Source organism: Ambystoma mexicanum, chromosome 7p (assembly GCF_040938575.1).
Source record: "Ambystoma mexicanum isolate Mex_15411 chromosome 7p, UKY_AmexF1_1, whole genome shotgun sequence".
In the NCBI taxonomy this organism is placed as follows: domain Eukaryota; kingdom Metazoa; phylum Chordata; class Amphibia; order Caudata; family Ambystomatidae; genus Ambystoma; species Ambystoma mexicanum.
In genome coordinates this window covers 668472216-668499912 of record NC_090939.1, presented here as the reverse complement: position 1 = coordinate 668499912, position 27697 = coordinate 668472216, and the positions used below count along the sequence as shown (strand labels likewise).

The 27697-nt window shown below is 45.4% G+C and overlaps 1 protein-coding gene across 1 annotated transcript in view; it reads right to left on the bottom strand.

Moving 5' to 3' along the window:
- The window catches only part of COL4A2 (collagen type IV alpha 2 chain), a 730687-nt gene that overhangs the window by 38699 nt on the left and 664291 nt on the right, over positions 1–27697 (bottom strand). The window contains exons 39-46 of the mRNA XM_069636740.1: positions 27450–27521; positions 27241–27366; positions 18303–18419; positions 14607–14768; positions 7466–7564; positions 1542–1691; positions 1324–1440; positions 455–646 (exon numbers count right to left, since the gene is read on the bottom strand). Of these exons, the coding sequence (XP_069492841.1) occupies positions 455–646; positions 1324–1440; positions 1542–1691; positions 7466–7564; positions 14607–14768; positions 18303–18419; positions 27241–27366; positions 27450–27521 (1035 nt within the window). The remainder of the gene's footprint in view (positions 1–454; positions 647–1323; positions 1441–1541; positions 1692–7465; positions 7565–14606; positions 14769–18302; positions 18420–27240; positions 27367–27449; positions 27522–27697) is intronic.

Sequence of the window (27697 nt, the reverse complement as noted above, 5' to 3'; positions counted from 1 at the left end):
TTCCGGTAGGGAAATCCTACCATTGTATAGGTCTTTTTTCATCCTGACGTTTGAGTTAATAAAGTTTTATTTCTAATTCAGAATCTGTTGTCTGTATGGCACTCCAAGATGCCTGACCTTAAGAGGTAGGGAGTTTGTTTTTCTTATATTAGATAGTTCATTATCTGGTTTACTCCCCCCCTCCTTGATACTTATAATCCCTCAAGTGTTGGATAAGTTACCCCAAGATGCCTTCACAAGGCCTATTACGGAATGTGAGTGGGAGCAGCACCCCAGATGTGAAACTATAGCTACTGTGTAATCCAACATGTCCTGACTTTCAGGTCTACAGCATTAATCACTCTCCAGACCAGCAGCTTTTCCAGATATGTTTAAAGGTAGCAAGCGTACCTTGCGTCACATAAAGAAGCATTGTAACCATCAATCTGGGCTCATGCAACAAGACACTACATACCTAGGTCTTGGTTGTGTGCTTTCTCCTGCCCTTCGAAGTAGAGAAGGCTGTACCCACTCCACAGCTTGTTCATGCCAACTGGGCACATCGGCTCCAGTTCAGACTGACTGTGCTTCACCAGAAGGTACCCGATGTTCACACTGCGACCCGGCATTCCTGGCAGCCCAGGAGTTCCTGTTCTCCCAGAATTACCTGGCAAAAAGAAAACAGAGAAACAAGTACATTTTAGACATTTGATGCCTTGCACTTAAACTTATTCTAATGCAAAGCTACTGTGTTCAGAAATTCTAGACAAATGAACGACCTTCACAGGTGGAGGACGGCATTCGGATCATAGCTGTCTGCGCCCACACATTGCCTTACAGATATCACACCAACGCCACGGCTCAATGAATATGCCCTGGGAACATGTGTGGGTCTCAAGCATCACAACTGAGACAACTGGAGATGGCTTGCCCATACACACAGAGAATGACCAATGCCATTTGTTTCTTCAGAAGGAAGCTGTATAAGGGAAACAAGTAGGATTTAACGGCTGGCTGCTGGTGCCCATTTCTTGACAGGAGGTCTCTGCACCCAATTGAATGCCTTCCTGTTGACTTTTCTTTTGTCTACGGATATGCATTACTTTCCCTCCACTAATCGGGAAGAGGGCTATTGACGCTTATACATACAGTACACAATTTTCAACTTTTTTGTATTTGTATTTATTGTGTTTATATAGCGCTTTAATCCAAAGTGCTGTACGTGCCCTACACGAACAACCGTCTTCATCCGACAAAGGAAAAGCTTTTTAAACTTTGTCAAGCACTGTGGCGGTCCAGTGCTTCTGCGGTACTATGCATACTTTCTGCCAAGTTAATGCTTACCTTCCAAACCGAATGGACCTCTCTGGCCTATAGAGCCTGGATTGCCTCGGAACCCTGGAAAAGCAGGCCTGCCCCCAATGCCTGGGAGTCCTGTATTACCCGATGGACCTCTAAAACCTGAAATACAGTGAAGATCGCAGGGGGATTCAGTGTAACAATAAAAAATGGTTTAATATGTTATCTGAGCACAGATGTTAAGGCAGAAGACAATTTTGCACCTGGGTCTCCTAGTGGTCCTTGTGGTCCCATATCGCCTTGGATTCCATGAGGCCCGGTACCTCCATGTACGCCTGGACTTCCTTTCTCAGCTGTCACTAGCAGAGGCTCTGTTGGAGGAAGACCTGGAGCACCAGGGGGGCCCTGGAAACCTACAAATGACAATTATTGTGTTAGAATCTGGTTTCCATTCACAGCACAACCCTTTATGTTTGTGATCTCTGTAAACTTGCATAAAATGAAGGATTCCTGTTGGCTTATGCGCTGCTTGAACCGTAACCCCGGCACTGACTCAGCGGGTTGGACTTCATTGTGAGTTCTTAGACCACATTATTACTGATAATTTGTTAAAGTAATTAGTACAACAGATCACCATGATGATGGATTACCTTGATGAGCAAAAGTGCCAATGAAACAGTGAAAGGAAAAACATATGTAAAATCAGAAGGAGGGATGTGGTCAGAGGGTTGAGTATCGAATTAGGGTTAGTATTAGTTGACAGATGAAATACAAGAGAAAGCAAAGTTAATCAAAATTAGATGGAAAGACGGTGGGGGTGGGGGGTTAAAGTCAGACAGATCTGCAACCTGCGGCTCTCCAGATGTTTGGGACTATATATCCCATGATCACTCACCATTGACTATGTTGGTTAGGGTTAATGGGAATGGTAGTCCAAAACATCTAACGAGCCTAAGGTTGCAGACCCTTGGTAAGAGCTAGGGGGGCATGGAACAGGAGACCAGAATTAGAAGGCAAAAGCGTTATGCGCAATGAGGTGTGCATCGACCGTGTTATAAATATGAACAGAGCTGATTTTGAGTGTGCACATCTGTGTAAAACTACAAACTCAGGGACAGAGCACTGCCCGGGGCACGATGCCTCCATCCTTGCATTTGCATTTGCGGTGCTGGTGCCTTGCCCAGTATGTGAGACTCCTGTCTCCAAAATGTGGGACTTGGTCTTCCAAAAGCCGTGTCGCTTCCCTTCCCCATTGTGAGTGATCATATCAGTCATCAGCTCCTGCTCGGTTCATCTCATAACCTAAGACACTGAATGCAGTCTGCAGACCGCATAGGCCCATGACAGCTGAAGTGACCATTAGGAACAATGAGGCGTGATAAAGAGTGTGTTGGGTTAATGTATGATTACTGTGCGCCTGTGGAATTTAGGTGGAGACTATGAATGGCCAAACACAGGCAGCTGGGGATTGTGGAAGTGAGTGAAGTGAGCCTGTGAATCTGTTTGGATGGTCTTCTGCCTATTCAGCTGAGACAAGGGCTCCAGATTAGAAGCCAAGGGCTGGCACTCGGCCTCCCAACGGCATAGATGGATCAGAATGTGGAGCACTCAAGAATGCGACAGCAGTGGCCACAAAAACCAGTCCGACTACTAGTGGAATGTGAAGTCCTGCCAGCCCAAGTGCCATGAAGAACGATGTCTGCAATATGCATCTTGACGAGTTGAAGGATCGATTTTTCTTTCTGCGCCCCCCCCCCAAAACATCAATGGGCTGCCCTACCTTTTGCTATTGTTTTGAACCTTTTCTGACTTTGGGAGGTAAGTGAAGCCTTTTTGCTCCACTTACCTTGCTAGGTTCATCTGTTTTAGGGGCAATTATCAGTCCCTATAGCTATCAGTGCAGGGGAACTCTGTTCCCCACAGTAAAGTTTTTTGTTCATTTTTCCCTGCACCCATCACCCTATGTGGAGTGTCGGATAGCGAAACGTTATGTCTGTGTAACTCTGTTTTTGGTAACGTTGTGGTTACTTGCATGATGTGTCCTGGATGGGCTGGTGTCAGCGGATACTTTTCTTTTTCATAGTCTTGTGCACTATTTTACTGCTTAACGCCATTTAGAGTACCGCACACTCTAAAATGGCAGTCCAATGTGATTTGTGCTTGTCCTTTGGTCATTTTATAGTTTGACCTTTTTACTGCCCTTGAGTGGCCTGATTTCTCTAAATGGTAAGCACTTTCCCAGTGAAAGCTTCAACTTTCACAGGCAAAGTGGCGGTCTGTGTGTGTGGCTGGATGTGGGGTCTGCGCCCGGTCCGCAATCATGCGAAAGCGCGTCTGTTGCTGGGCAGATGCAGTGGCCAGAGGCTGTCCAGGATTGGGCAGCTGCTGCCAGTTTGAATGTTGCAGATTCTTGCCAATGTTGTCCTGGGGGCAATTCAAGCCTAGATCCTGGATAAAAAAGGAAGTGCAGCAATCCTTCTTCAGGTCATCACTGGAGCCAAACCCCAGATGAAGGAGAACATCCCACTGAAGAACTGGAACTCTTCATTGGAAGATAACCAGCATCCCTTTCTTTACTTGCCCGGCGAAGCCCTGTCTCTCTGCAGATCTCCTGAAGACCTTCATCAGTGCTTCAACCATTGGACTGGTGGGAACAACCATTCCTGACCTGTGCTCGAAGATACAGCCACTGGAACAGTTCCGGAACCATCTGTGGGCTTGCCAGATGTTCCCGATGGCTACTTCGATGCAATGGTCGCTGTTCTGAATTGAGCCTTGGGACTCCACAGATCCCGAGTACATGGAACAAGAAGTAGTTCCTTTAAGTTGCAGCTCTCCACAACAAAGCAGCTCCTTGCAGGACCAGTTTTATTGTTTCTGCCACAAGGGTTGACTTCCACCATTTCCTTCAAGTGGTTATCACTGTTCGCCCCCTGCGTCACATCCTGGGAGTCCTCTGAGGACGTTGCTGAAGTGGTGGTCCAGTAGTCAGTGAGTCCTGTGTGTCTTTCTATCCAGAATCAAGAAATGCTCCATCTGAGTCAGAACCCGTTATCTAGCTAGACCCAATAAATTTACACTTGAAGTGACCTCTGCATCCGCAACTGTTGGTCTTCCACCAACGAAATCAAGAAACGAATTTGGAAAGTACAGCAACCTCAAGAACTGCGACAGTGGTCCCTGAGTGAATTGTAGCACAGGGGGCAGAGTAAACACCTGTTTTATACCCCCACCTCCTTAAGGTTCTATAGGCAGTCCTAGCCCTGTCTCTCCCTTGCCTAGCCTTGAACGGTGGTGTTCTGGCCTGGTATCCTCCCCCAGGTCTCCCCTAAGCTTTTGGGACTAGGTCCATTAAAGGCTTTCTTCTTGTTTTTACTAAACCTTGGAACACGTGCAAACTCCTTATTGGCTCAAGCCAACACGTGTTCAACTTCCTAGAGCGACTCCTAGCCTCCTGGAAATACTTTTATTGGGACCTGTGAGTGTAGGGGCACTATGCCTCTTCTTCTCTAGCTAGGGTAGGGAAGGACTTGCGAAGGGTAGTACCTAATGTACAAGGAGTTGTATGGTGTTTGCTAACTCTTTTATTTCCAACCTATTAGTTCTCAAAGTATTGATTACTTAGCTGGCTCTATTTCTTTATTCTCTGGGTTTACTACACATACAGTATTCTGAAAGCTGATTAGAACTATATTTTAAAAGTTAAGTGTTGGTGTTCTACGCACTGCACGCCAAGGTGAATGTGTATATAACAGTTGTGGTGTGTTACTTACCTTGCTAAGAGTTTGTCTAAGGCCTAAATATAAAACGGTACTTGTATACATTCTGCCTAACTTGTATTATTCCCTATGATTGTTAGGTGCTCCGTTGCTTTCTGAAACTAGGTCCACGTGCAATAAATACCCTATAATCATAATAATATGAATCTTAATATTGAGAGTGCCCTGTGTGTGCTTAACTGAACACTTCACCACTCCCCCACTCTCCCAAGTCCAAGCCTTGCTGTTCTGTCACACTACCCAGATAGAGTTTTGATAGACATTATTGTCCTACACCTGTTCACCAGGATTCGGTGGCCTGTCAGAATCTGCCCAATTAATATTCCACACACTGATCCCAAATTTCATAGGAGAGGGCGTTCTTCTTATACAATGGTATCTTCTGATATGATAACCCAGTGGAGGTGTGTGCTATATAATAACCCATTTAAAGTAACTGAATATGCCTACTGCCTGTTTAGCCCCCTTGTGGGCATTGCATACTTCATAAACGGGTGGCCTGTAGAAAAAGGGTGAACAGCTCTCCCGCTAAGCGAGGAAACTGCCCGCTGAACTCCCAAACTTCAGGCCAATTCTCCCAACAAAGAAGATAAGGTAGCGACGGGCATCCATGTGTCTGACCCTTTATGCCACCCGCACTGCTCGGGTGATGCCTTCACATTAGAACGAGGACCGCTGCTATGCCACTGTCTCGTTTGATGAGTACCTATCTGATTAAAAAAGCTTCTTTTCATGTACAGGAATTTCTCGCTATAAATACTGTTTCAATTCCAAGAAATGTTTTTTTTATACGTAAACATTTTTGTACTTGCCTAATAATACTATACTGTTACTCCCTAAAAATACTCTTTTATTCCCAAATCACTAAAAAATTGAATAAAATACTCTTGCCTCAGAGACTTTGCTGAATTCGCGAGAGCTGCCCCATATACAATATGCCATTCCCCTGACTAAAACTGCAGGGTGAAGGCACATATTGAAAGATGTTTCAGATGCAAATGCCTGAGTCTTGTTAACAGGAATGGCATATTGACAACCACTCACACGATTGGATTTTGGGCATCACACCTGTATTTCCTACTACCATGCCCCTTTGCAGTTTGTGTGTGTGCTCCCCTTAAGCTGACTGCTGAGTCACGACTATCTGATGACAAAGGGATGAGAGAGAGCCAGAAAATCTCATACAAAATACTGTAAGTCTCTATATTGCTTCATCCTCCCTACCACACGCCACTTATACGTTGCTCGGAATATATCCTTCTACGCGGTGTGTATCCATGCACAGTAAGGCCTTTTGTTTGAATTCCGGCACTCAAAGATAGAACTATGAAACAGGTATTGGTCCTCATTATAAGTTTGCTGTTCCGGAAAAAAGGCTGTTTCCGGACCGGCAAACCACATGTCTGCCTGCCGGGGCTGCTGTGCCTGATAGGTGTGACCCAGCCGGGCGCAGCAGACATGGTCGGCAGACTTTTTATGGGAGCAATGTCACCGTTAGCAAGGGTGCCGGTGCTCCAGTGTCCCCACTCCCATAGAGTCCCATAGGACGCTATGGGAATGGGGATTTACAAATATACCGGCGCCTGACTTCCCGACCGCTGGACTTGGAATGAGCCGGTGGCACAGGGAGGTCAGGAACCAGTAAATATTCCGCGACAGAGCGTCCTTGCTAGGTTTACCCCATATGAACCCAAATCGAAATGAAATGTTCTGTATGAGGATTTCATCGGATTTTTGATAGATTTTTTTTTCTGAGTGGTGCATATCACCAACTGAGAGTTGGGCCATAGGTACACATATTTCAAGATGTGGCCGAACTCGGAGGGGGCAGTACCATATGTGAGGCCAACATGTAAAAGCAATCCTGGGATTTTCCCCATTTCAGGATGTTCTCATTTCCTCACGCCATTTTTTGACAGATTTTGTCTGGAAGAATATTTAGCCTGATTGCTTTTTGGAATGATATGTAGGACCATGTGGAAGACTGTGGTCCTAACCTTTCCCTGCATAAAACAGCAAATACTCTGTGTTTGGTTGCTGGGACAGTGACAGAGCCGGCTCTCCTAGACTTCATCTTCGTATGTCCATGTCGCAAGAGGATGAGTAGAACATTTACAAAATGGCTGAAGCTGTATTTATTAAAAAGGAGGCATAAGAAATCTACATTCATGGTAAAAAGATGAGATGCTTGGATGAAGAGATGCTTAACCAATAATAAGGCACAATTGCAACATGTCCCTCACACCTAACTGAGACCTGGAGCCAACAAGCAACTTTCCCAAGAGTGTAATTTGTGTTGGATGGAGGAGGAAGCAGGCCATCTTGCATGACTCTGAAACCAGACCTCCAATTAATACATCACACGCCCAATGCCCCCGGCCTACCACAAGTACTGTGCAGTTACTCACCAGTAGATCCCCTGTCACCCTTCGGTCCACTAGGACCTCTGTCACCAGGGAATCCAGGTCTGCCAAGAAATCCGAGGAGGCCTTGCTCTCCTTTCTGACCTGCAACAGAAAACAAATGCACATTTCAAAATGGATACTTGGCTCTTAGCCTGCAGACAGTTCTGCTCTCTTTACATTTTATTTGTATGGAATGTTTCAGGGATGTCATCATGCAAAGAGGTATGTGAACAGTGAGTTGTGACTGTCAATATGGACACAATGGCCTTATAACCCAAACTAGTGAGGAAAATACTATCCATGTGGCAGACAATGGGGCTCATTATGAGTTTGACGGTATTCTGACGAACGGAATTACTTATACTGCCATTTGGTCAGGCGTTATTACCACTGGACGTATTACCTCTGACAGTAGTACCACCGGATTGCAAGTGACGGGTTGCCGGTGTAAATCCCCATTTAATTGAGTCCATAGGACTCTTGTGGGGATTTTTGCTGGTATTACCTCGGTGGTATTTTTGGAGGTAAAGGGGAGGAGTGACCCCCTGGAGGTAACTCCTCCACTTTACCTCAAAAAATTGCCAATATTACCATCCGGTAATACCAACGCAGGTTATACCTCGGGAGGTATTACCGGGAGGAATGCTCAGGGGCAACGCGCTCGCCTTTGAAGCATGACGACACAGAGCAACACAGGTTTGATCCCCGGGTCTGTGCTTAGAAACCTCCGGTATTAAGTGTGTTGTGAGTAACAATCATAATCATATACCGGCAAACTTGTAGTTTGGTAGTGCAGGAAAAATGGAGGTAAATGGTATTGCCTCCACATTTTTCCCACACCGCCAAACTCGTAATGAGCCCCAATGTTTTCTCCTACCCAGGAGGAATACACTGGGAGAAAAAAGATTCAATAAAGAATCCCGTGATGTACAGAGTGGTCCTGTAGCATGTTCGCATGGGTCTAGGACACAGGCTCCAACATACTAAGAGATATTTGTTTTTAATTGCACAGTTCTTTTGCACGCTCCCAAGAACAGGCAGACGATTGAACTTTTGCAATAAAGATTTGTGTTTTTATCTAGGATTGTATGCTGGATTCCTCTGCTTCTAAGCAATGTAATAACAGTTGATATTGCCCATTCAAGTGATACTTAGGGCCTGATTCATGGAACTTTCAGCGCGGTGCAAATTGACTTTGCACTGGTGCAGGTGACTTTGCCCTGCCAACAAACATCCTGATTCACAGAGTGGTGCCAACGGTATTTTCGCAGTGCAAAGTTACTTTGCACTGCAAAAATACACTTTGCACTACTGCGCTGTGAATGAGGGTGTTTGTTGGCAGTGCAAAGTCACCTGCACCAGTGCAAAGTCACTTTGCACCGCACTAAAGGTTCCATGAATTGGGATGAATCGGGCCCTTAATGTATCAACCTGAGAAGGGTGATAGGCTAAAACAGCTGAACTTGCAAAGTTCAGGCTGGCTTCATGTCTGCAGCAATTGACAAACTATAGACTTTCTCTAATCCATTGCAAATTACATAATTTACTATTATCTAGCAGAATGGCACTCCTTGTATCAACTGATCAAAAGCAAGAATGCAAATGTATACATCCAGCGACGTAAAAGGTCTCTGTAGCTCTGAATATACCTGATGCTGACTCCATGGGGTGAACCCGAATAATCGGCCTCCCTGCCCCATTAAGCACATATTTTCCCCCTATTTGTGCAGCACTCTATTCCTTGATCAGTAGGTCCATATTATAAGAATTCCACACATACATACCTACATACATATATGCATAGGTGAATGTTTTCCCTTCTGCTGAACAACAGTAAACTGTATGCAAAAAAATGGTGAACATTCTAAGCCTTGTGGTGTAGACAAACCACTGCCCGCTTTACTATTCTAGGCTGCCTCATGCTGCACTCATCAAAAACAGAAGTCATCTTTCTCCCAGCCTCCAATGCAATCCCTCCCCTCTCCTATTCCTTTCATGCCTGACCTTCTTTCTCCCTAATCCAAGGCTCGCAATCTTCTGTCTTCTTTGATAGCGACCTACGACTGCAACAATTCATCAGTACCACTGTCTCTGCTGCTCATATTAACCTCCTCAACATTTGGAAAACGTGCCCTTTTCTTACTAACCACTCTATAAAAACTCTTACATTCACTCTTGTGCTCAGCAAACTTGACAATTGCTCAATCTTACTCCTTGGCTTTCCTCTCTGCACCGTCCTCCTTCTAGAAAAATTCCCCAACTTTGCTACTTGCACTCTCTAGACACTTCCCAGATCCTCCCCTGCTTCTACTTACCGACAACAGGCTGTTTGGCTCTCCATGCACAACTGCTCTCTTTTCTAGTTAATTATCCTAGTCTACAAAGCTATGAATGGTCTTACTCCTCAGTACTTGTCTGGTTGTATATTAGTTTACTCACCATCTCGCTCTCCTGATCCTCCTCTGTGTTCAACCTCACCATCACATACCCTCCATGTGCCTCCTCTCGTTGCAACTCTTTCTCCCTACTCCCCCCACTGCACTGGAACCTACTACCTGCAAAAATCAAAGCCAGCCCACCTGTGGATCTGTACAAAGCTTCTTTATATAAAGCTGAACGTATGTATGTGTGTTTGTGTGTGTTTGTGTGTGTGTGTGTGTGTGTGTATGTTTGTCCGGCTATTCAAATCCACACCGTTGAACCCACGTCTACCAAATTTTTCATGGATTCCTCTTTTGTCGGGGGCAAGATCTTAGTCTATCTTTGGATGCAAAAATCATATATGCAAATAAATGTTGGGATATATGTGTGTATGTTTGTCGAGCTATACAAATCCACACTGTTGAACCCACTGCTACCACATTTTGCATAGATTTCTCATTTGTATGGGGCAAGATTGTAGTCTATGTTTGGATGCAAAAAATTAACTCCGTAGACACCCTCATTTATTGATGCTCACCCCAATTTGCTGCAGTAGGTACTAGAAGGAGGCAAAATTTGGAAAAGTGCCTGAAGCAAAATGTTTGATGTGTTGGTTATTCCTTTGAAATGTATTACTACTGTATACAGTTCGAAAGTGTTTATTAAAGCATTTTTAAAGGGAATTTAAAAAATGTGTTTTTATCACACCACTCCAAATATAGGAAATGGCAGGTTACAGTTTACTTAAGTTAATTCATGAGAAGAGAGCCCAATTAATCCATCTTTCTTGGACATTTTCTCAAATGTGCTGAAGCCACTGAGTGACTGAAACATGCCGCACAAAAAACAAACATCACTTGGAAAAGCTCCATTTGATGCAAAGCGAAAATCAATATCAAGAGCTTCTGAAACACAACAACAAACAGCAGCACGACTTGCCAACCAGAGGACAAGAGCAACTTTCTCCAGGGCAAATGAGATGCCAGAGCAGACTGAAGTAAGATATGCTGACATTGGGACAAGAGCAGCATCCTCCAGGTTACATGAGACACCACTCAATCAGGAGACGGGAAACGCTGGGTACCTCAGCTAGTAATTGATAAAGACGTAACTCATGTGCCCCTTCCCATCCTTCCTACCTGACCCCACCACTGCCTCCATTGATGCTTAATAATGTAACTGTGCACTCCTCTTTAGTTTGAAGCACTTACCCCCTTAGGTTAATGTTACCATTGTAAGTCATCAATTTTCTTATTTCATTCTATTTGTTTTGTCCATAGTATATTTCCCACTGTTTACACCCTCGTAAACTGGCTCACCACTTTTCTGATCTTTGCACTATGCTACGAAATTCACATTCCTGTTCTTCAAATACATACAAATACTATTCTCCCCAGATACTTTATTCACAATATTGTTTCATATAACAGCCCCTGCAAGCCAAGACTGGGTGACTAATTATTTCAAATCTGGGCCACTTGAGAGCCTAATGGGTTGTACTATTTTTAAAACTTAGAAACACCCCAGGGGAGCATGTATGATAGTGACACGCTTGGATTTCTTGTTAGACACAAGTAGGCAGCTTTTTGTTATGCAAAATTGCAGTTCCACAAAAATGTCTTACACTTTTTTTGTGCCTCAATGAGCAAACATAGACTCTCATCAGCAGCGTGGGACAGGTATAAACACAGCTGAGCTGTGGCCGGAACGCTAGGGTGGGCATTGGAGCAATGAGGTTGGCCTATGCCCCTCATGCCACACTCTGCCCTCACCCCTGACCTCTGCCGTGTCTGACTGGTTAAACACCCTGTTTAGCGCCCAGTGGTTGCATCGCCGGCCGATATCACATCACTGGGTGCTAGGGTCCTATGCAGAGGAGGAAGTGGGAGGGAACTAAAGCGTACGACATACCCTTACTTTTCAGGGAAACTTGCCATTGTTCCCTTACGAGCCAGAGACCTGCCGCTAGCAATGTAGTGTCACACCTCCCTGCGCTATCTTCCAGGGACTGGATTGCGTTGGTTTATGTGACTAGACTGCTTGGGACATCACTCCCATTGCCAGCCGAAAAGCCCTTTTCAGCAGTAATCTTCTGCAATTGCGCATGAATTGCAGGAGACGCAGGGCCTGTGCAGTTATGGGGAGGGGTGTGTGGCTGAAGTCCTAGGCATGTCCCTTAAGAGGTCTGAATGGTGGCTGATTGGAGAAGGGGATATGCATAAAGCTGCATGCAGTGGGGACAATGACTGATGCTAATGGTAGTCCTTTACATTTATTTTATTTCATTGGGGGTCATTACAAAGTTGCTGGTCCGGAAACAACGGTACCGGTAAGCTTGCCGGTACTTTTGCGTCTGCAGACCTTGACGGATGCACCGGCACCATTCATGAACGGTGCCTGTGCATCTGTCTTTCCCATTCCCATTGAGTCCAATGGGACTTGATTGATAATGGGGAGTAATATTTTACGGCGCCCGGCAATGGGCAATTACTGGGACCACTGGGGTGCCAGAATTAATGTGGAATTACTGCAGAATTTTACCGGCACGGCTATCGCCGGGCTCATAATGAGGCCCATTGTGTTTTCTTTAGCCTGGATAGAACTGATGTAAAGCACAGCTTGTGGGGTTTAGTGGGGGAAAGGCAGGATCCAGGTATGGGGGTTGAGTTGGGGGTGTGAGAGTGATTAAGGGGCCTAGGTGGAGTGCGGCACGGCGGGGCGGCGAAGGGGGCAGGACAGATGGGAACATAGTTCCACTACTTTATTTACACTTCGACCATTGGTCCTATGTGTGCTTGCAGCTTTGCGCAAGTTAGGGGCTCGACAGAGCTGGACGAGGTTTCTGGTGACGGGGAGATCCCACCAGAGGACTCCATCGGGCCTTCTCCAGTGGAAGGAATCCTGTGCCGGGCCATAAGCATGCTCACTGTTCTGTGGCGCCACAACATTAGGCAATGCATGGAGTCACCACCAGGGGAGAGGCCTCTTCCCTTGTATTTAATGAGGGCCTGTCTGTCATGTTGATTGTTCAGAGGGTCCTGGCTCATGGCACCTCATCAGTCACACACAGGAAAGAGAGCGGTGCTCGTTTCTTAGAAAGCTGCTTTGGTTTCTTGTGTTTAAGAGGCGTAGCCCCTGATCTTTTGGTTGTAGCCACAGATAGAATCTCAGGAGCTACAGCCAAAAGGCTAGCTAGCCCCCAGTCCCATCAGTTCCGACATCAGCTTAGCCCCGGGTCTTTTCCAGACCTAGCAACACCCCTGTGTGCCAGGCTAAAACTCAAGCAGTGCACTTAACTATGCATGCGCACTTACGATACTGATTCTTAGACGCATGGTCACGTGTTGGAAAGTTGTTCAGGACTTTTCTCATCCTTTTTGAGAATTACTTCGACCTCTCCTGCTCAACCTGCTTCTAAAAAGGTGCTCGTCGTTTTGCGTGTTCACACGGAGCAAGCCCAATCGAACATGCAATGTGTACTGTTTGTCTTTAAAGTGCCAAGTTTTCCTCACATTGCCATTCATCTGAAACATTGTGTTTAGTTTTTAGCACATACCCTTGAACCTCCTCAGTGGTATAATAATGTTTGTTTAATGAAGGTGGTATGTAGGTAGTCATAGGTTTTATCTACTCCATAAATTAGGGACAAGTGCAGGTCAGAGTACAATAATTTGGTGATCGGGATAATGGGCGGCGCAAATTGAGGGCCATTTGCCAAAGGCAGTGGCGCTGTTACCAGGCGGTACGATGCCCCCCTGGTTATTACCACCATTTCCATCCGACAAACGTTATTAGGAACTAATGGCTTTTGTTTTGTAAAGAGATGTGACTAGTCAGTACCAATCTCTTTATTATTAATAAAAAATGTTCAAAAATGGCCACTGTGAAAAACATAAAGGGGGTGCTACAAAGCGCCCCTTTTAAATTTCTCTGGTGACAGACCAGGAAAATTACACAAGGCGCGTGGTTGGGAGGGGCAGAGGAATCCAGGTGCCACATACCTTCATTTCATTAATTTAATGTTTTAGTGGTGTGGGGTGAGCGAGGAGCGGGGAAGCAGGAGTGCGGGGAGCCTGTGTGTGTGTCAGTTTGCATGGAATTGCTTGTACTGAGAGATAGAGCAAGTAGTCCAAGAACCTAACTGGTCCATGTAGCGGTCAGTTAGCTAAGAGACTTAAATATTCTCTGGTGAGGTCTGTGTTCACTCAGTTGTTCATAGGCTTGAAAAGCATCGGAAGTGCCTTTGCCTTTCAATCTTTCAAGGCTGATAATAAACTCTGTGCCACTCTGTGGAGTAATACTACCACCTGTTTGTCTAATGCTAATGAAATGCCAAAAACTGAGGAAGTCACGTGGTTTTCAAACCCTCCTCCCCTGCCAATGTTTCCCTATTATCCCTTGCAAATGCACTCCATTCCACCTGATGGAGTGGACCAAAGGTCTCCACAGGTGGGGAATCCCCGCCAGCCCACAACTCAGCTGGGCCGTCTGTTGCTATGGTTACAGGCAGGATCCCACCCACCTGCTTCATGGGGTTCCCGTTGCTTTCTACGGGTATGTTGGATGCAGAAGAACCGATGGCAGACGTTGCCAGGGGATTATGTTGCTGGCTCGTTTTCAGTCAGCAAACCTGCACCTCCTCCAGCACATGTACATCGATGCAATACACATAACACACTTCACCAACTATAAACCAAACAGCCTTATTCATTGAAAGACGTACCTTTTGCACCCGGGTGTCCTGGAATGCCTGTTAAACCAACTGTGCCAACCTCTCCTTTGGCTCCTTCAGCACCAACTCCTCCCCAGATGCCACTCTCCCCCGCTTCGCCTTTGATCGCTGGGAACGCAGCTGGTCCAGGCCTGCCCATTGGTCCGGGATAACCTGTAGAAGTTGTTTTGATACCATTAAGAGACATTCAACACAGGTGTATTCTCACATTAGTGGCTTCATAAGACAAATCCTGAAGGCATGGGGCCTCATTATAAGGTTGCCGGTCTGGGAACTACAGTACCAGTAAGGATGCCGGTACTGTAGTTCGCAGACCGGCAAACTACGAGTTGTGACCTGGCGGGCAGAGCGGCACCCGCAAGCACAGCTTGCCGGATACATCGGCACCGTTTATAACGGTGCCGGTGCATCCGGCTTCCCCATTGCCATTGAGCCCTATTGAGCTGAAAAGGGAATGGGGAAGAATTTTTCCCGGCACCCAGGAATGGCCGTAATGACACAGTGATTGCACATTCCTCGGCGCCAGAAAAAATAAAATACTGGTGGCAGCCGTGCCTGTTTTACAGGCACGGACACCGCCAGCCTTGTAATGAGGCCCATGGTTTTTAATATTCAGCTCCAATCTGCAATGCATGAAAAAACCTACCGAAAGAACACAATAAAATCTCTCCCAAACACTGTTGTTGTTTTCAGGAATTGCGCTGGTGTTTGACTAATGATGATGGTCCTTCTTTCATGCTTGGTTGCTTCTTAAAGTGCCATCGAATAACCGGCAACTGGTGCCGAAAAGCATCCAACTGCTTTATGTTTGAATTTTTAACCAAAGGGATGGGGCTAGAAGTTGCATTCATGGGGCACACTCCCTAAGTATTGAGAAAAGATGAGCAAAAAATAAAATTGCCCATGGAAGAGTTGTCCAACTCCAGGCCTCGAGGCCTGGGATCATGACAGGTTTTCAGGATATCCCTCATTAATATTCATGAGGACACATTTGCATACATTTAGAATCATTGTATGCAAATGTATCTCATGAATATTAATGAGGAGTATCCTCAAAACCCACTATGGATCCAGCACTCAAGGTCTTGACTTGCACAACCATATCAGGCAACAATCCACGACATTCAAGAACACACTCATGCACCAACTGGCCCGGTTCATGGTATTTTGAGCACAGCGCAAAGTCACTTTGCACTGCCAATGCACACCCTGATTCATGGAACTGTGCAAAGAGTATGCAAAGAGTATTTTTGCAGTACAAAGTGTCTTTGCACTGAAAAAATACACTAAGCACAGTTCCATGAATCAGTGTGTGTGTTGGCAGTGCAAAGTGACTTTGCAGCAGTGAAAAGTGACTTTGCACTGTGCTAAAAATTCCATGAATCGGGCCCGTATGTCAGCAAAGTGCAATCAAGTAAGTATCATTTCATTAAATTTGACTTTGAAAAATATCGGTTCAACCAATGGAAGCTTTAGGCCATGTTTAAAATGTAGAGATGTCAAGTTGCTGCTACCTCTTCTGAGCAACGGGTGCCGGGTGTTCTGTCCGTTCCTCATATCCAGGTTTGTAGCATTAACCACTTGGAACCTTTTTTCCTAAAGTCCATGAATGGAGATTGAGTCCATCAGGCAGGCCCAGTCTATCATCTTTAGCTCCTCTGATTCATAAGGTGTCAATTTACATGAACTACTTGTTGACTCCTTGGGCCTCATTACAGGTCCGGCAGGAACCCTGCTGGTGCTACCGGCGGGTTGCTGCTGGAACCGTAATCATTTACTGGCGCTTGACTTCCCGGTCCCACCAGACCGGCAGCCGGGAAGTCAGACGCCGGTACATTTGTTAATCCCCTTTCTCATAGAATCCAATGGAACTCTATGGGAGTGGGGACACGGGAGCACTGGCACCGTTGCTAACAAGTCTGCCTACTGTGGCCGCTGTGCCCGGCAGGGTGAGATTTATCAGGCACAGTGGCTAAGGCAGGCAGACTTGTAGTTACCGGCACCCTTGTTTCCGGACTGGCAAACATGTAATGAGGCCCCATGTGTATGATCAATGCCATCATGTGTGCAAGTCATGACAGGTGTGCAGAACAGACCTACCATGGGAGCCACACTCTTGGTTTGTGCCCATGGATGAAATATCAGTGACTAGTATGGGAATGAAAGATGGATTCCGAGCCCTGGTGCAAGTTTTGGGAGATATCTCTTGCTCTCTGAGGCGGGGGCATGTACAGATGGAAACATTTGTTTTGGAGCACAACTGTGTTTTATTTGATGTCAACTATTAGTTGCACGTTTAGGGTACTGCTATGGGTACCCCTTTGCCCCGTCATGCGTTAATCTGGCACTGGGACACTGGGAATGGACCTTGTCATGGGATACAAGCAGGGGTGGACTGGCCTATTTGGGGCGATGGCACAGAAACCTTTGCCTAGTGGTCAACGTAAATCATTAAAGGGCTACCTGGAAAGGCGGACAAGTGCAGCCTGCTTACCATAGAAACCAAAGGGCTGATCTATCTATACCTAATGCATAATCTACAGATTGGGTAATAAATACAATAATATTAATGATGATGATAATAATAATAATTGGGTACGAATAAGACGACACAAGTGTAGAGAGCGCTTAGGAGATCCGAAACTCAGACTCGTGACTTCATCAACGGCAGCACCACATTTGTCGTAGTTGTGCTATCCTGGGCCTGTGGGCTACAGCCTGCACTTTCCCCAATCACAAAGTTGCATACCATGGTGGGAGAAAATGTGCATGGTATAAGAAATGGTGATTCGACACAACCAGCGGCACTATATTGTTCAGAGCGACATGGGTGGGAATCGGACTACGTTATCCTATGTGAGCGTATGCGAAGCCAGGGGATGCGAAAGTGGGGGTCCAGAGAGAATTGAATGTAGGATTATCAAAATGAATTGCCTGATCCTGGAAGCCTGGATCCCTGAATGTACAGCTAAAATTACCATGGTCTGTGTATATTTTCTCCAATATAATGAAAGATGTTGCATTAACTTATTGAGTTTCTGGCGAACTCTATGCATCTCCTGTCTGCTACTTCCCTTGCTTATTTTTTATCTTCACACTTTCTCTACACTCTCGTTCTTTCTCTGCTTTGCTTTTGTTTATCAGAGCTCCCTTGAATTGTTACAGTCCACTGCAAACATTCATGCACTCTGCACATTTTATCTCACTGACACCATACAACACTGGCCCAAACCCGTCTCACACGTCTAACCCAGCTACTGCTACAATCTTTTAACCATAATTTCTGGGAGGGTTTTGTGACTGTCGGTGATATTCTAGGGCAAGGATCAGCAATTTTTGGCTCGCCAGATGTTTTGGACTACAACTCCCATCATTCCTAGCTAGTACTGTCAAGGGTAAGGCATCACGGGAGTTGTAGTCCAAAACATCTTGCGAGCCAAAGGTTGCAGACTCGTGTTCTAGGGGATAGCTATATATTGCTATAAACTGGATGGGTTAAGACTTCAGCACAGTGAAGATGAACTGGCATAGTCTATCCCAAAGTTAGGATACACCCCAAAAAAAGCATCTTTCACCTTTAGCCTAACCAACAGGAACACTTCCACCTCACCCATGCCTGAAAAAGTACGTGCCTTATTCTACTTGATGGCGATTGCTTATTTTCGTGTAATGTATGGAATGTGTTACCTGGTACTCCTGGCAGACCTGAGGATCCTATATCACCTTCTGGTCCCGTTATGTTTGAAATGCCAGGCAGTCCGCGTGTTCCATTAACCCCTGTTCGGCCAATTGTGCCCTGTTCACCTGCAAGGAGAAACACAATGAAGACATCCAGAAGTGTTTTGTACAGGGCCAGGAGGGACACTAGAATGCACTAGACTCAACATAGAACTCAGTTCCACTTATCATTAACTTTCACTTGGCTATAAGTAACCTTTAGAAAATGGTGATAACATGACTGCATGAATTGAAGGCCTGCTATGGATCATAAAACAATGGGAGCATTTGAAGGCCTATATTAGTAATCAGAGTCTGAACGACAGCATTAGGCACAGTTCTGTATTTAGGCATTCTTCATAATCACCATCATCATCATCACCACCACCATCATTACCATAATCGCTATCATCACTGCCATTAACATCATCATCAAAACCTCCACCCTCACTGTCATCATCACCGCCATTATTATCATAATCACCCTCATCACTGTCATTAAACTCATCATCACTGTCATCATCAGCACCATCATCACCCTCTCTATGCTATGCAATTTGAGCCAATAAAGCACAAGCATGGAAGCTAATAAATACGGTCACGTGGGTTTACAATACAATAAAAAATAAAATGTTCTAAGCATCCTAAACATGTCCACAAAATAGCAACATATCTAGAACATTACAGCCCAGTTGGCGTACAACCTCACCACTTCTTTTTCAAACCATACTCAAGTATTGGGAGACTGCGGATACTAAGGCGGGATGTGAAGGGCAGGGCCAGGGCTTTCCCTATAGAGCAACGGTCTGCAACCTTTGACTCTACAGATTTTTTAGACTACAACTCCGAGCAGTCCTTCACAGTATTGCCAATGGCGAGTTATCATGGGAGTTGTAGTCCAAAACATCTGGAGAACCGCAGGTTGCAGACCCCTGTTATAGAGTAAGTTGGTGGCCAGAAGGTTCTGTCCCCTTGCTTGCCTGTGGGTAGCCTTGGTCGAGATGATCGTCAACGAGCAATTTCCAAGCAACACCTGGCTGCCAGCGGTCAGCTCGTGGCACAATACCGCCCTACTGTCCCAGTAACGCCCCAGCGCAACTGAAATGGCTTTATCATCCAAAAGTGGGATATGCCCAACTTCCCACGGAATTACACATATAGTTTAACAAGGAGAGGACGTCCTTCCTGTCTAACTACCTCACACCCGAAATGGCTTTATGGTAAATCAGAGCCTAACGATACAAGCAGATGTGATCATGCGAGGGTGGGGCGGTGGAAGGGGGAGTTCAACTGCATGAGATCCCCAAAACCCAAATGCCCAGCTCGACCCTCATGCGGTAGTTCCTGGTGAACTGCGAAGGGTTGCAAGGTTGAGGTTAAGCAGAAGAGGTCCAGACGCCTATATTCTGGAACCTCTGGGACCAGAAAATAATATTCATATTATCAGGTTTTTATGTACAGCCAGTATGATGAATTTATCCAGCTTCTAAGAGGTGTATTAATAGCTGTCATTATTCCCCAATTTAACAGTTCTCAATTGACCGGCCTCGGAATGATGATGGGTGGAGTCGGCCCAGCTGGTAATCAAGCTTGTGACATGCCGGCTGACCCCATTTTAGAAGCGAGCGCTTGCGTGCTGTCCTCCATCTTATGCTCACAGGCATCTGGCAGATGAGTAGCATATAAGCATGTATCGGCTCGCTATGCTAAGCACCACCCAGCGGCCTGCCGGGCACAGCACACGTTCTCTAGAAAATGACTCAATCATCAAGCCGAAAAAAATCAGTGGCATAGAGTTGGGATTAGTGAAACAGCTGGCGACTATTCAATGTGTGCGCTATGTGAATTGCCATTATTGTTACTGTTTTCCTCCTTTTCATGGCGCAAGTGAACCCTCTGACTTTTGACTAGCGTTTTATGCGTACTGTTGAGTGCAGGTTGACTGAGACATGTTCTATCTGTGTGCGGGTTCTATGTTCATTCATCAACAGTGTTTTTTTTCGATGGAATTCTTGCTGAATTTATCTTGAAAAAAGTCGACATTTTTTTTTTTTGGGGTGGGTCCCTCCAACCTCCCTCTACCTTGCTCCAATGTATTTTACTCCCCCCACTCTTTACATACCCTTACCCACAACCCCATATATTTTTCTATGAGTTTTTTTCCCAAAAATATTTCGGCAAATAAACCATTGAAAAAAACACCGGCGATGAATGAACGTCGTACCCTTTGTATGCCACTGGTGGAATCAAAGGTGAGGGGACCAAAGCCCCAGGAGGTATATCAGATAATAGGCTTCCCAACACGCGCCACGATGCACAGGACAGTTGCTGGTTGCACACAGACACTGTGGAGTGTTAATCAAAGTGTCTGAACTTCTGGAGTTCACTACTTACCAGTCACAGCCTTAACAGTGTGGAACAGGGCAGGGCAGGCTTTCACGTGGACCAAGATACTTTCTAGTTAGGTGAGAAAACCTCAGGTAGGTACACACAGCAGGAGGAGCGGAACATGGTTTGTATTTGTGATGCCAGCCTTAACGTGGGCTTGTGGGATCTACTCAGAGAGGCGCACTTGCTTCAATAGCCATAGCAAGCAAGGCACCCATGTCTAAGAATACTCTCTCATAAAGGGAAACAAATACAAATGAAAAGGGAAGGATGGAAGGCTTTGAATCAATCTTAATGGGTGGCATTGGTTTAGGCACTCTTAGGCCCTCATTACAGTTTTGCCGGTATCCCACCGGTAATTCTGGTGGGATACCGGCAAAACTGCCATACCGTTTCTGCCGCCCGATATCCCAGAATTACTGGATATTATGGGCGGGTGAGACAACCAGTAGGTTCCCATTTCATGGAGTCGCATGGGACTCCATAAATGGGATTGCCGGATTTCTCGGCACTGGTAGTACCAGTGCAGGTGATTCCAGCATTTATTTGCCCGTAGAGGCCTGTACTCCCGGCAGGTCAGGCATGCTGGTAGATCACTGCCCCCACTGGCAAACTTGCGTTCACCTGGTTTGGAAAAATTGCCAGTGCCGGAATTACCTGCATTTCTCCTGCATTGTCTTGGTCATGCTCTCAATGTAAACCGCCTGGCCCAAACTGGTAGATCACAAAGCCAACAAATTGCTGGGGTGGCTTGTGCACATGGCCCAGCAGTTCAGCCTACACTTTAACTGTTGGCGACAGGTCCAGAACACATTTGCATATGGCTGGTCCCGCCTGTATTGGCCCCAGACGGACTAAAAATGATGGCGTGCAAGACTGCCCACAGCGTGATAGTGGTAAAGATTAATTCAAAGCCGTGCATCCATCACTTTTTAATTTTGCACAAGTTTACCCCTCCAAAATTACTGAATTATGCAGCTGGTACTTATGCCCAAAGTTACTCAACCAATGTGCTTTAAAATGATCTAGTTGCCTCAACACAAATCTTACCAATGTTGTCCCCAGGTATCACTGAGACAGTTTGTTGTTTAAGATACCAGCTTGAGGTTTGAAATGGCCAGCTTTTTATTTTATGGGCCTCTTTTTTGTTCCAATCCAATCCTGATCATGTGTGCAAGCCCCAGTGGACAAATTAACAATAACTCTGGGCAATATGAGCCAATAGGGATGACGGCATATCAGAATTTTTGGTAAGTCTTCCTGATTTGTATTCCTTGCAGAAAAATCTTTGGAAGAATTGTTAGGGGGAGATTGCTACAGCAGAGGAAATTATTGAGAACCAGTGGTACCACCCGCCGTTGCATGGGTCTGTAGCTGACATGCACGTGGGGGTCTGCTATAGTCTTGTGTATGTTTCTTTGTGTCATAACTTCCGAAATCGCCTATATGGATGGAACAGAACCCCGCTCCGCTCCTGTGCAGTGCAAATGGGTGGGGCTGGTCAGATTTCACCATCGCCAGTACACCGCAGACTGGTATGCCGACCTCAGGCCACAATTTCAGCCCACCAACTGTTGTGGGGCTGGAGCCAACAATCATTAAATTGGCAATCTTCCAAAATCGTTTATTCTGATAGCACAGGACCGGACCCTGCCCTGTGCAGGGCGAATGTTTGGGGTTGGTCAAATTTCACTATCGCGAGTACACCCCAGACTGGTATGCCGACCTTGGCCCAAATTCTCAGCCGACCAACTGTTATGGGGCTGGAGCCACCCCTGAACATAAAAACACTCTTTCACAAATATATACTATATACATATACTAGCTGTCCCCGGCCACACGTTGCTGTGGCTCAGTCTGGTTAAATGGAAAAGAAAGAAAAGAGAAAGCGCACGTTTCTAATATGACTAATTTGACAATGCTTGAGGGTCGTTTTTAATATCTCTGGCAGTTCTCCAAGTTGAGGCAGTTTAATTTTCCCAGAGGCGCAACACATTCCTTTAGTTTCTCCATTAAATTTCAGAGCCTTGCAATAAGGACACACTTCAGTCATGGTGCTGATGAGAACATGCCAGCTCAAACTATAATCATCAGCTGGGTTGTAACGGAATGCAAGGCAATTGTTTGGCAGGGCAAGGCAAGGCGTGATTGCTGAGCATGGAGTTGTGTTTGACACTGATCTGCTGTTTCTCTTTTTTAGCCACTCTCAGTCTGTCGCGTTAATTCTGTTGAGAATGAAGCAGATCTGAAGCTGCAGAACGCGATCGCCCTGCTCGCAACCGTGCATCCTAAATTCTGCCTGTACGTCGCTCTGCTGCTCCCTCGGCACGTATTTGATCCGGAAACGTAAAATAGCGTGTGTTGCTTTTACGTCCAACAGATGGCGCTGTTTTTCAGAAAAAAGCATGTTATTACTTGCCACAGGTGTGACATCTATGTATAGTATGTTTATAAAACCACACGCCTATTTGAATGCAACGTTGCATCAAAATTTCAAAGCAATCGGTGAAGAACTTTCGGAGATTTAAGATTTTGAACAAACAAACATTTATATTTTTATTTATATAGATATATTTCGAAAATCACCTCCATCAGGCGCTATCTAATTTGTCCAGCAGGTGTCAGGGTTCGTCCCCAAAAAGCTTCTTTGTTGTCCATGGGACGGCTGGCCCTCTTATCGCCTGGCTGTTTCGGCGCTGGCTGTTTTGGTGCTGCACTCATGGGGTAGGCACCTTTTAGGTGCACCCTGTTGGCCACGGCCATCAGGGCGTAGGGACGTATCTGCATCTGGATATATTTTTTCTTTAAATGTATTGTCAACTGAAGCACTAATAAATGTAGTGGTTCGGGTGACAGTTTATGTGAGGCGAACACTTTATGTTTAGAACATGAAGCTTTACTGTAAGTGAATGCCCCATGTTGGGGCTTTGTTCTTTGTTGCTTTGTTCCACATGTCATGCAGGCGGACGCTACAACCTATTTTTACATGGAGCATTACGGATTAGGTGTGATATCCGGGTGCAGCGAGTTCCATTGGTGAAAAGCGAGGAGAGTGAAGAAGTGAAAATGGGGGGCAGCTAAGGAAGGACATGGGACAGAGAGAGTGAGGAGAGATTGAGACCTCAGATGGTGGGAGGGATGAGTAACGAGAGATGGAGTTAGCCAGGTACGGGAGAAAAGGCGGGCTGGACCAGGGATTCATTTGTAGTCAAGAAGAAGGAATTTATAGATGGAGTGATTGGCCATTGGACAGACAACACGCCTGAGGTAGTGCGCAATGGGCGGTGTAGATCTGTGGATGTTCAAGAGGGTGTAGGTAGCAAATTTAAGTGACTTGTCCATTGGGGTAAACGAGTCGAGCAGGAGTCAAATTAAGTGCCTGAAGCAGTAACCCAGCCTGCTAAGGAAAAGTGTGGAGATGAGGTTTTTAGCAGAGTGGAAGGTGAGAAAGGGGAGATTCTACAGATATTAAGGAGGTTAAGTGTGGCAGCCAAAGAGATAGAGGAAATTAATTTCTGAGTTTTCAGATCAGTGTTAAAAAATAACCCCAGTTTACGAGTCCATACAGGGTGGGGTGATGGTGTTCGGAGAAAGGATAGAGCAGAGGGGACGTGTTAGACACTGTGGTAGGTCACAGCCATTTCGGATGAGCTAAGCATTAGGCAGTGAATCTGCACCCAGAGGTGTCTGGTAATCAGGCAGTCAGTGATGCAGAAAGAAACTTATGGGGGACACGAAGGAAAGAAAGAATAATGTGTGTCTCATCTGAAAAGAAATGTTATGGGAACCGAAAGGCGGATTGTATAGAGAGTGAACAAGGAAGGACCACGGGGAGACCCTCCAGGGGCCCCAACTAGGAGAAGGGTTGGAGTACATGTTCCAACATTCCAGGAAATGGAAAAGGAGCAACCAGCTTAGTCGGGGTACATTTAGGCAAGGACAGTACCCTGGAAGTTGAGGTGAGACACAGTCAGGAGGAGGTCAGTGATTGACAGTGCTGAAGAACACAGAGAAATCTAGGAAGGTGGTTGTGAGTGGTGGCCACCAGCATAGAAGTTACAGGAGTGGGTAAGTGCTGTAACCGTGCAGTGGTGGCTGCAGATCACAGACTGGAGGGGATCACAGAGTCCTTGCTTTCCATGTAACTGAGCACCAAGTTTGCTAGAATTTTGGAATCGCGAGGAAGAAGGGACACAGGTCAATAGCTATTAGGGGTGATGGTATCCGGTATATGTTTTTTTTTAAAAAAAGGGATAAGATCATGGCCACCTTATAGTAGGCTGGAAATATCCCAGAGGAAAGGGAGAGGTTGAAGATAGGGGAAAGGTAGGCAGCACTAGTTTGTTAATTGACCCTTCTTGGATAAGCAAGGAAAGTTGGAGACGGTAGCTGAGTCACTCTGTGAAGGGCGGTTAGTGTGGCCCTGTCTTGGGGGTTGAACCAGGTTTCTGAAGCAGCCATAAGGGGCAGGTGGGAGATGAGAGTCAAAGTGTTCACTTAGAAGGGAAGTCTTATTGCAGAGTGATGTCTCATTTCAGAGCCAAAAGTGATTTTAGCTGGGGGTGGTGGGGAGGTGGCATGAGAGGGGAGTGGTGTCACAGCAGGCAGATGAGAGGGTTAGATGAGGTTAGAGATGGTGTGATCAGTGTGATTTGAGGGTTGTTTAGAAGGAACAATTAGAGAATAGGAGTCCAGGGAGAAGATGAGCGGGATACAGTGGGGGAGGGGATGTTAGGGGAGTTTTCCTAAAGTCTACCTGCGGTAAGACTTTATTAAACTATCCCTTGGTATACAGAGCCTCAACTTCTAGAATAAGTCTGTACTACTCAAAGGTCTGGTAGTATGGCAGGGCAGCCAGGTCGTGATTAAGATGTCTTGGCTCTGACTGCACATAATTAGTTTCCTATTTCCTCATCAAGGGCTACCGAAATAATCATGGCAATAGGCCTATTGTGCGTGCAATACTCGGGTGGCCTGCTAATGGCGCATCATGAGATCAATTCAGAGCACTGATTCAAGAAGCGATTGCAGATCAAAATTAGGCTTGCTACCTGAACAATCAAAAAATGGTCTCTGGGAAGATCAAAATGTCATCCAGATAGAAAATAATAATGTGTCTCATAAATCCCAAAGCACATTGTTGATGAGATGTTGGGCATTGCATAGACCACATGATTCTATTAGGTATTTGAAATAGCCATATCTGGGGCTAAAGGCTACTTTACACCCACATCTTCCTTTATTCGCATGAGGTTATAAGCCCCCTGCAAGACCAATTAGGAAAACAAATTACACTGTTCACAACTGGGCCATCAATACAGAGGTGAGTGGCAGAAGGTAATGGTTTCACACAGTAACCAATTTCAATTCACAGTAGTACACAGTGGTCTGTGAAAACAATTAGTTTGTCGGGGAAGGAAGCACTTGAATTAGCACATGTTTAGACAGGATAGGACAGGTTAGGAAACAAATGCCCGACTGATTTTCCTAAATGCTTTTTTTTAACCTCCAGCATGGCTTGGTGTACCACATTTTTTTTTAATGGGAGGCAAGGCAATAAGCGCTCCCACCATCCTACGAAAGAGGAAATCTAAAATGACGAGACAAAGCTGGCATAAGAGACTTTTTGTAATAAAGCATTAAACATATTAAATCCAAGCAGTATTGATTACAAGACATGGACATTGATGACTCCATGCAGTTAAAGTTACTAAATTATAAGTGAATTTGACATTGTAAAGAGTGACCCTGGAATCATAAATCAGTGTATAATACCCAAGATCTCCAACAATGAGGGAGGCTAGAGGTCAAATCTGTAAAACTACCTTAGAGTCCTCCATGGGGTTATTTGATTATGTCACCGATTCTTGTTGTTACTTACTTTTGCTCTCGTCTGTACCAGTTTATAGTTTTATGTCATCTGTTTCATGCACTTTCAAGTTATTATGGTCACCTGTGCACAATAAGTTATATTTGAATATGAGATGAAATTTGAATTTAAATTCATCGGGCCATTTGAGGCCTCCCATATTATGTTCTGAGGGTACACCCGTAGATCTATCGCCATGGTCCTGCGCTCCTCACTTGACCACATTTGATGTAATGCACATGTGAGATAGATGGCCCCCCCGTGTCGGACACTGGGCTTCATCAGGATCCAAGATGTTTGGCAGTTTAGGCCAAAATCAAGCAACTTCCACATGTGAAAAATTGTGTTTAACAATAAAAATTGAACTTATCAAAAAAGTATTTGATATAATTTGAGTCTGAATTTGACTACAATTGCAACAGGGCACATTGATTTTGGTTTTGTCACATCTAGCTCAAGACTTTTCCATTTGTTAGTGAAACAGAAAATGAGTTATAGTAAAATATCATTCAAATGCAATGTGAATGGACGTGCAACCAGTATGCCGTCTTTACCGTCTACTGGTAGCGAGCAACACATTAGTTGAGTAATATAGAACATTTTGCTACTGTCAAAAATGCACTTTGAAATGAAACTTTTTGTATTACTAACCTGGATCACCCTGCAATCCTTTGGAACCTGGTACTCCGGGGATCCCTGAAACGTTACTGCGCTCTCCAATTTCCCCCCTTTCCCCTTGACCGCCGTGCAGACCTTGAGCTCCAAAGACATCCAGGCCTGTTGGGAAGTAGAGATTGACACGGGATGGTCAATGCGCTGCGCCACCATTTTTGCTTTGGTTAATGTTGCCTGATACTGACCTGGTGATCCGGGGAAGCCTTTGCTGCCAGCCAATCCGTGCAGCCCGCTGAGCCCTCTGAACCCCGGAAGACCTGGGAAAAGATCACAAGGTATTATTTAATTTTTCAGACCTTTTGATGCTTACTCTGTGCCTGTCTTAGGTTCTTACACAGAAACGGTTTTAGATGGGGACTGCAATTTCTTATGAGCAACAATGTGATTGTTAGGAACGACTTTTCTTTTTCCAACTTTACCTTCATTGGCTTTG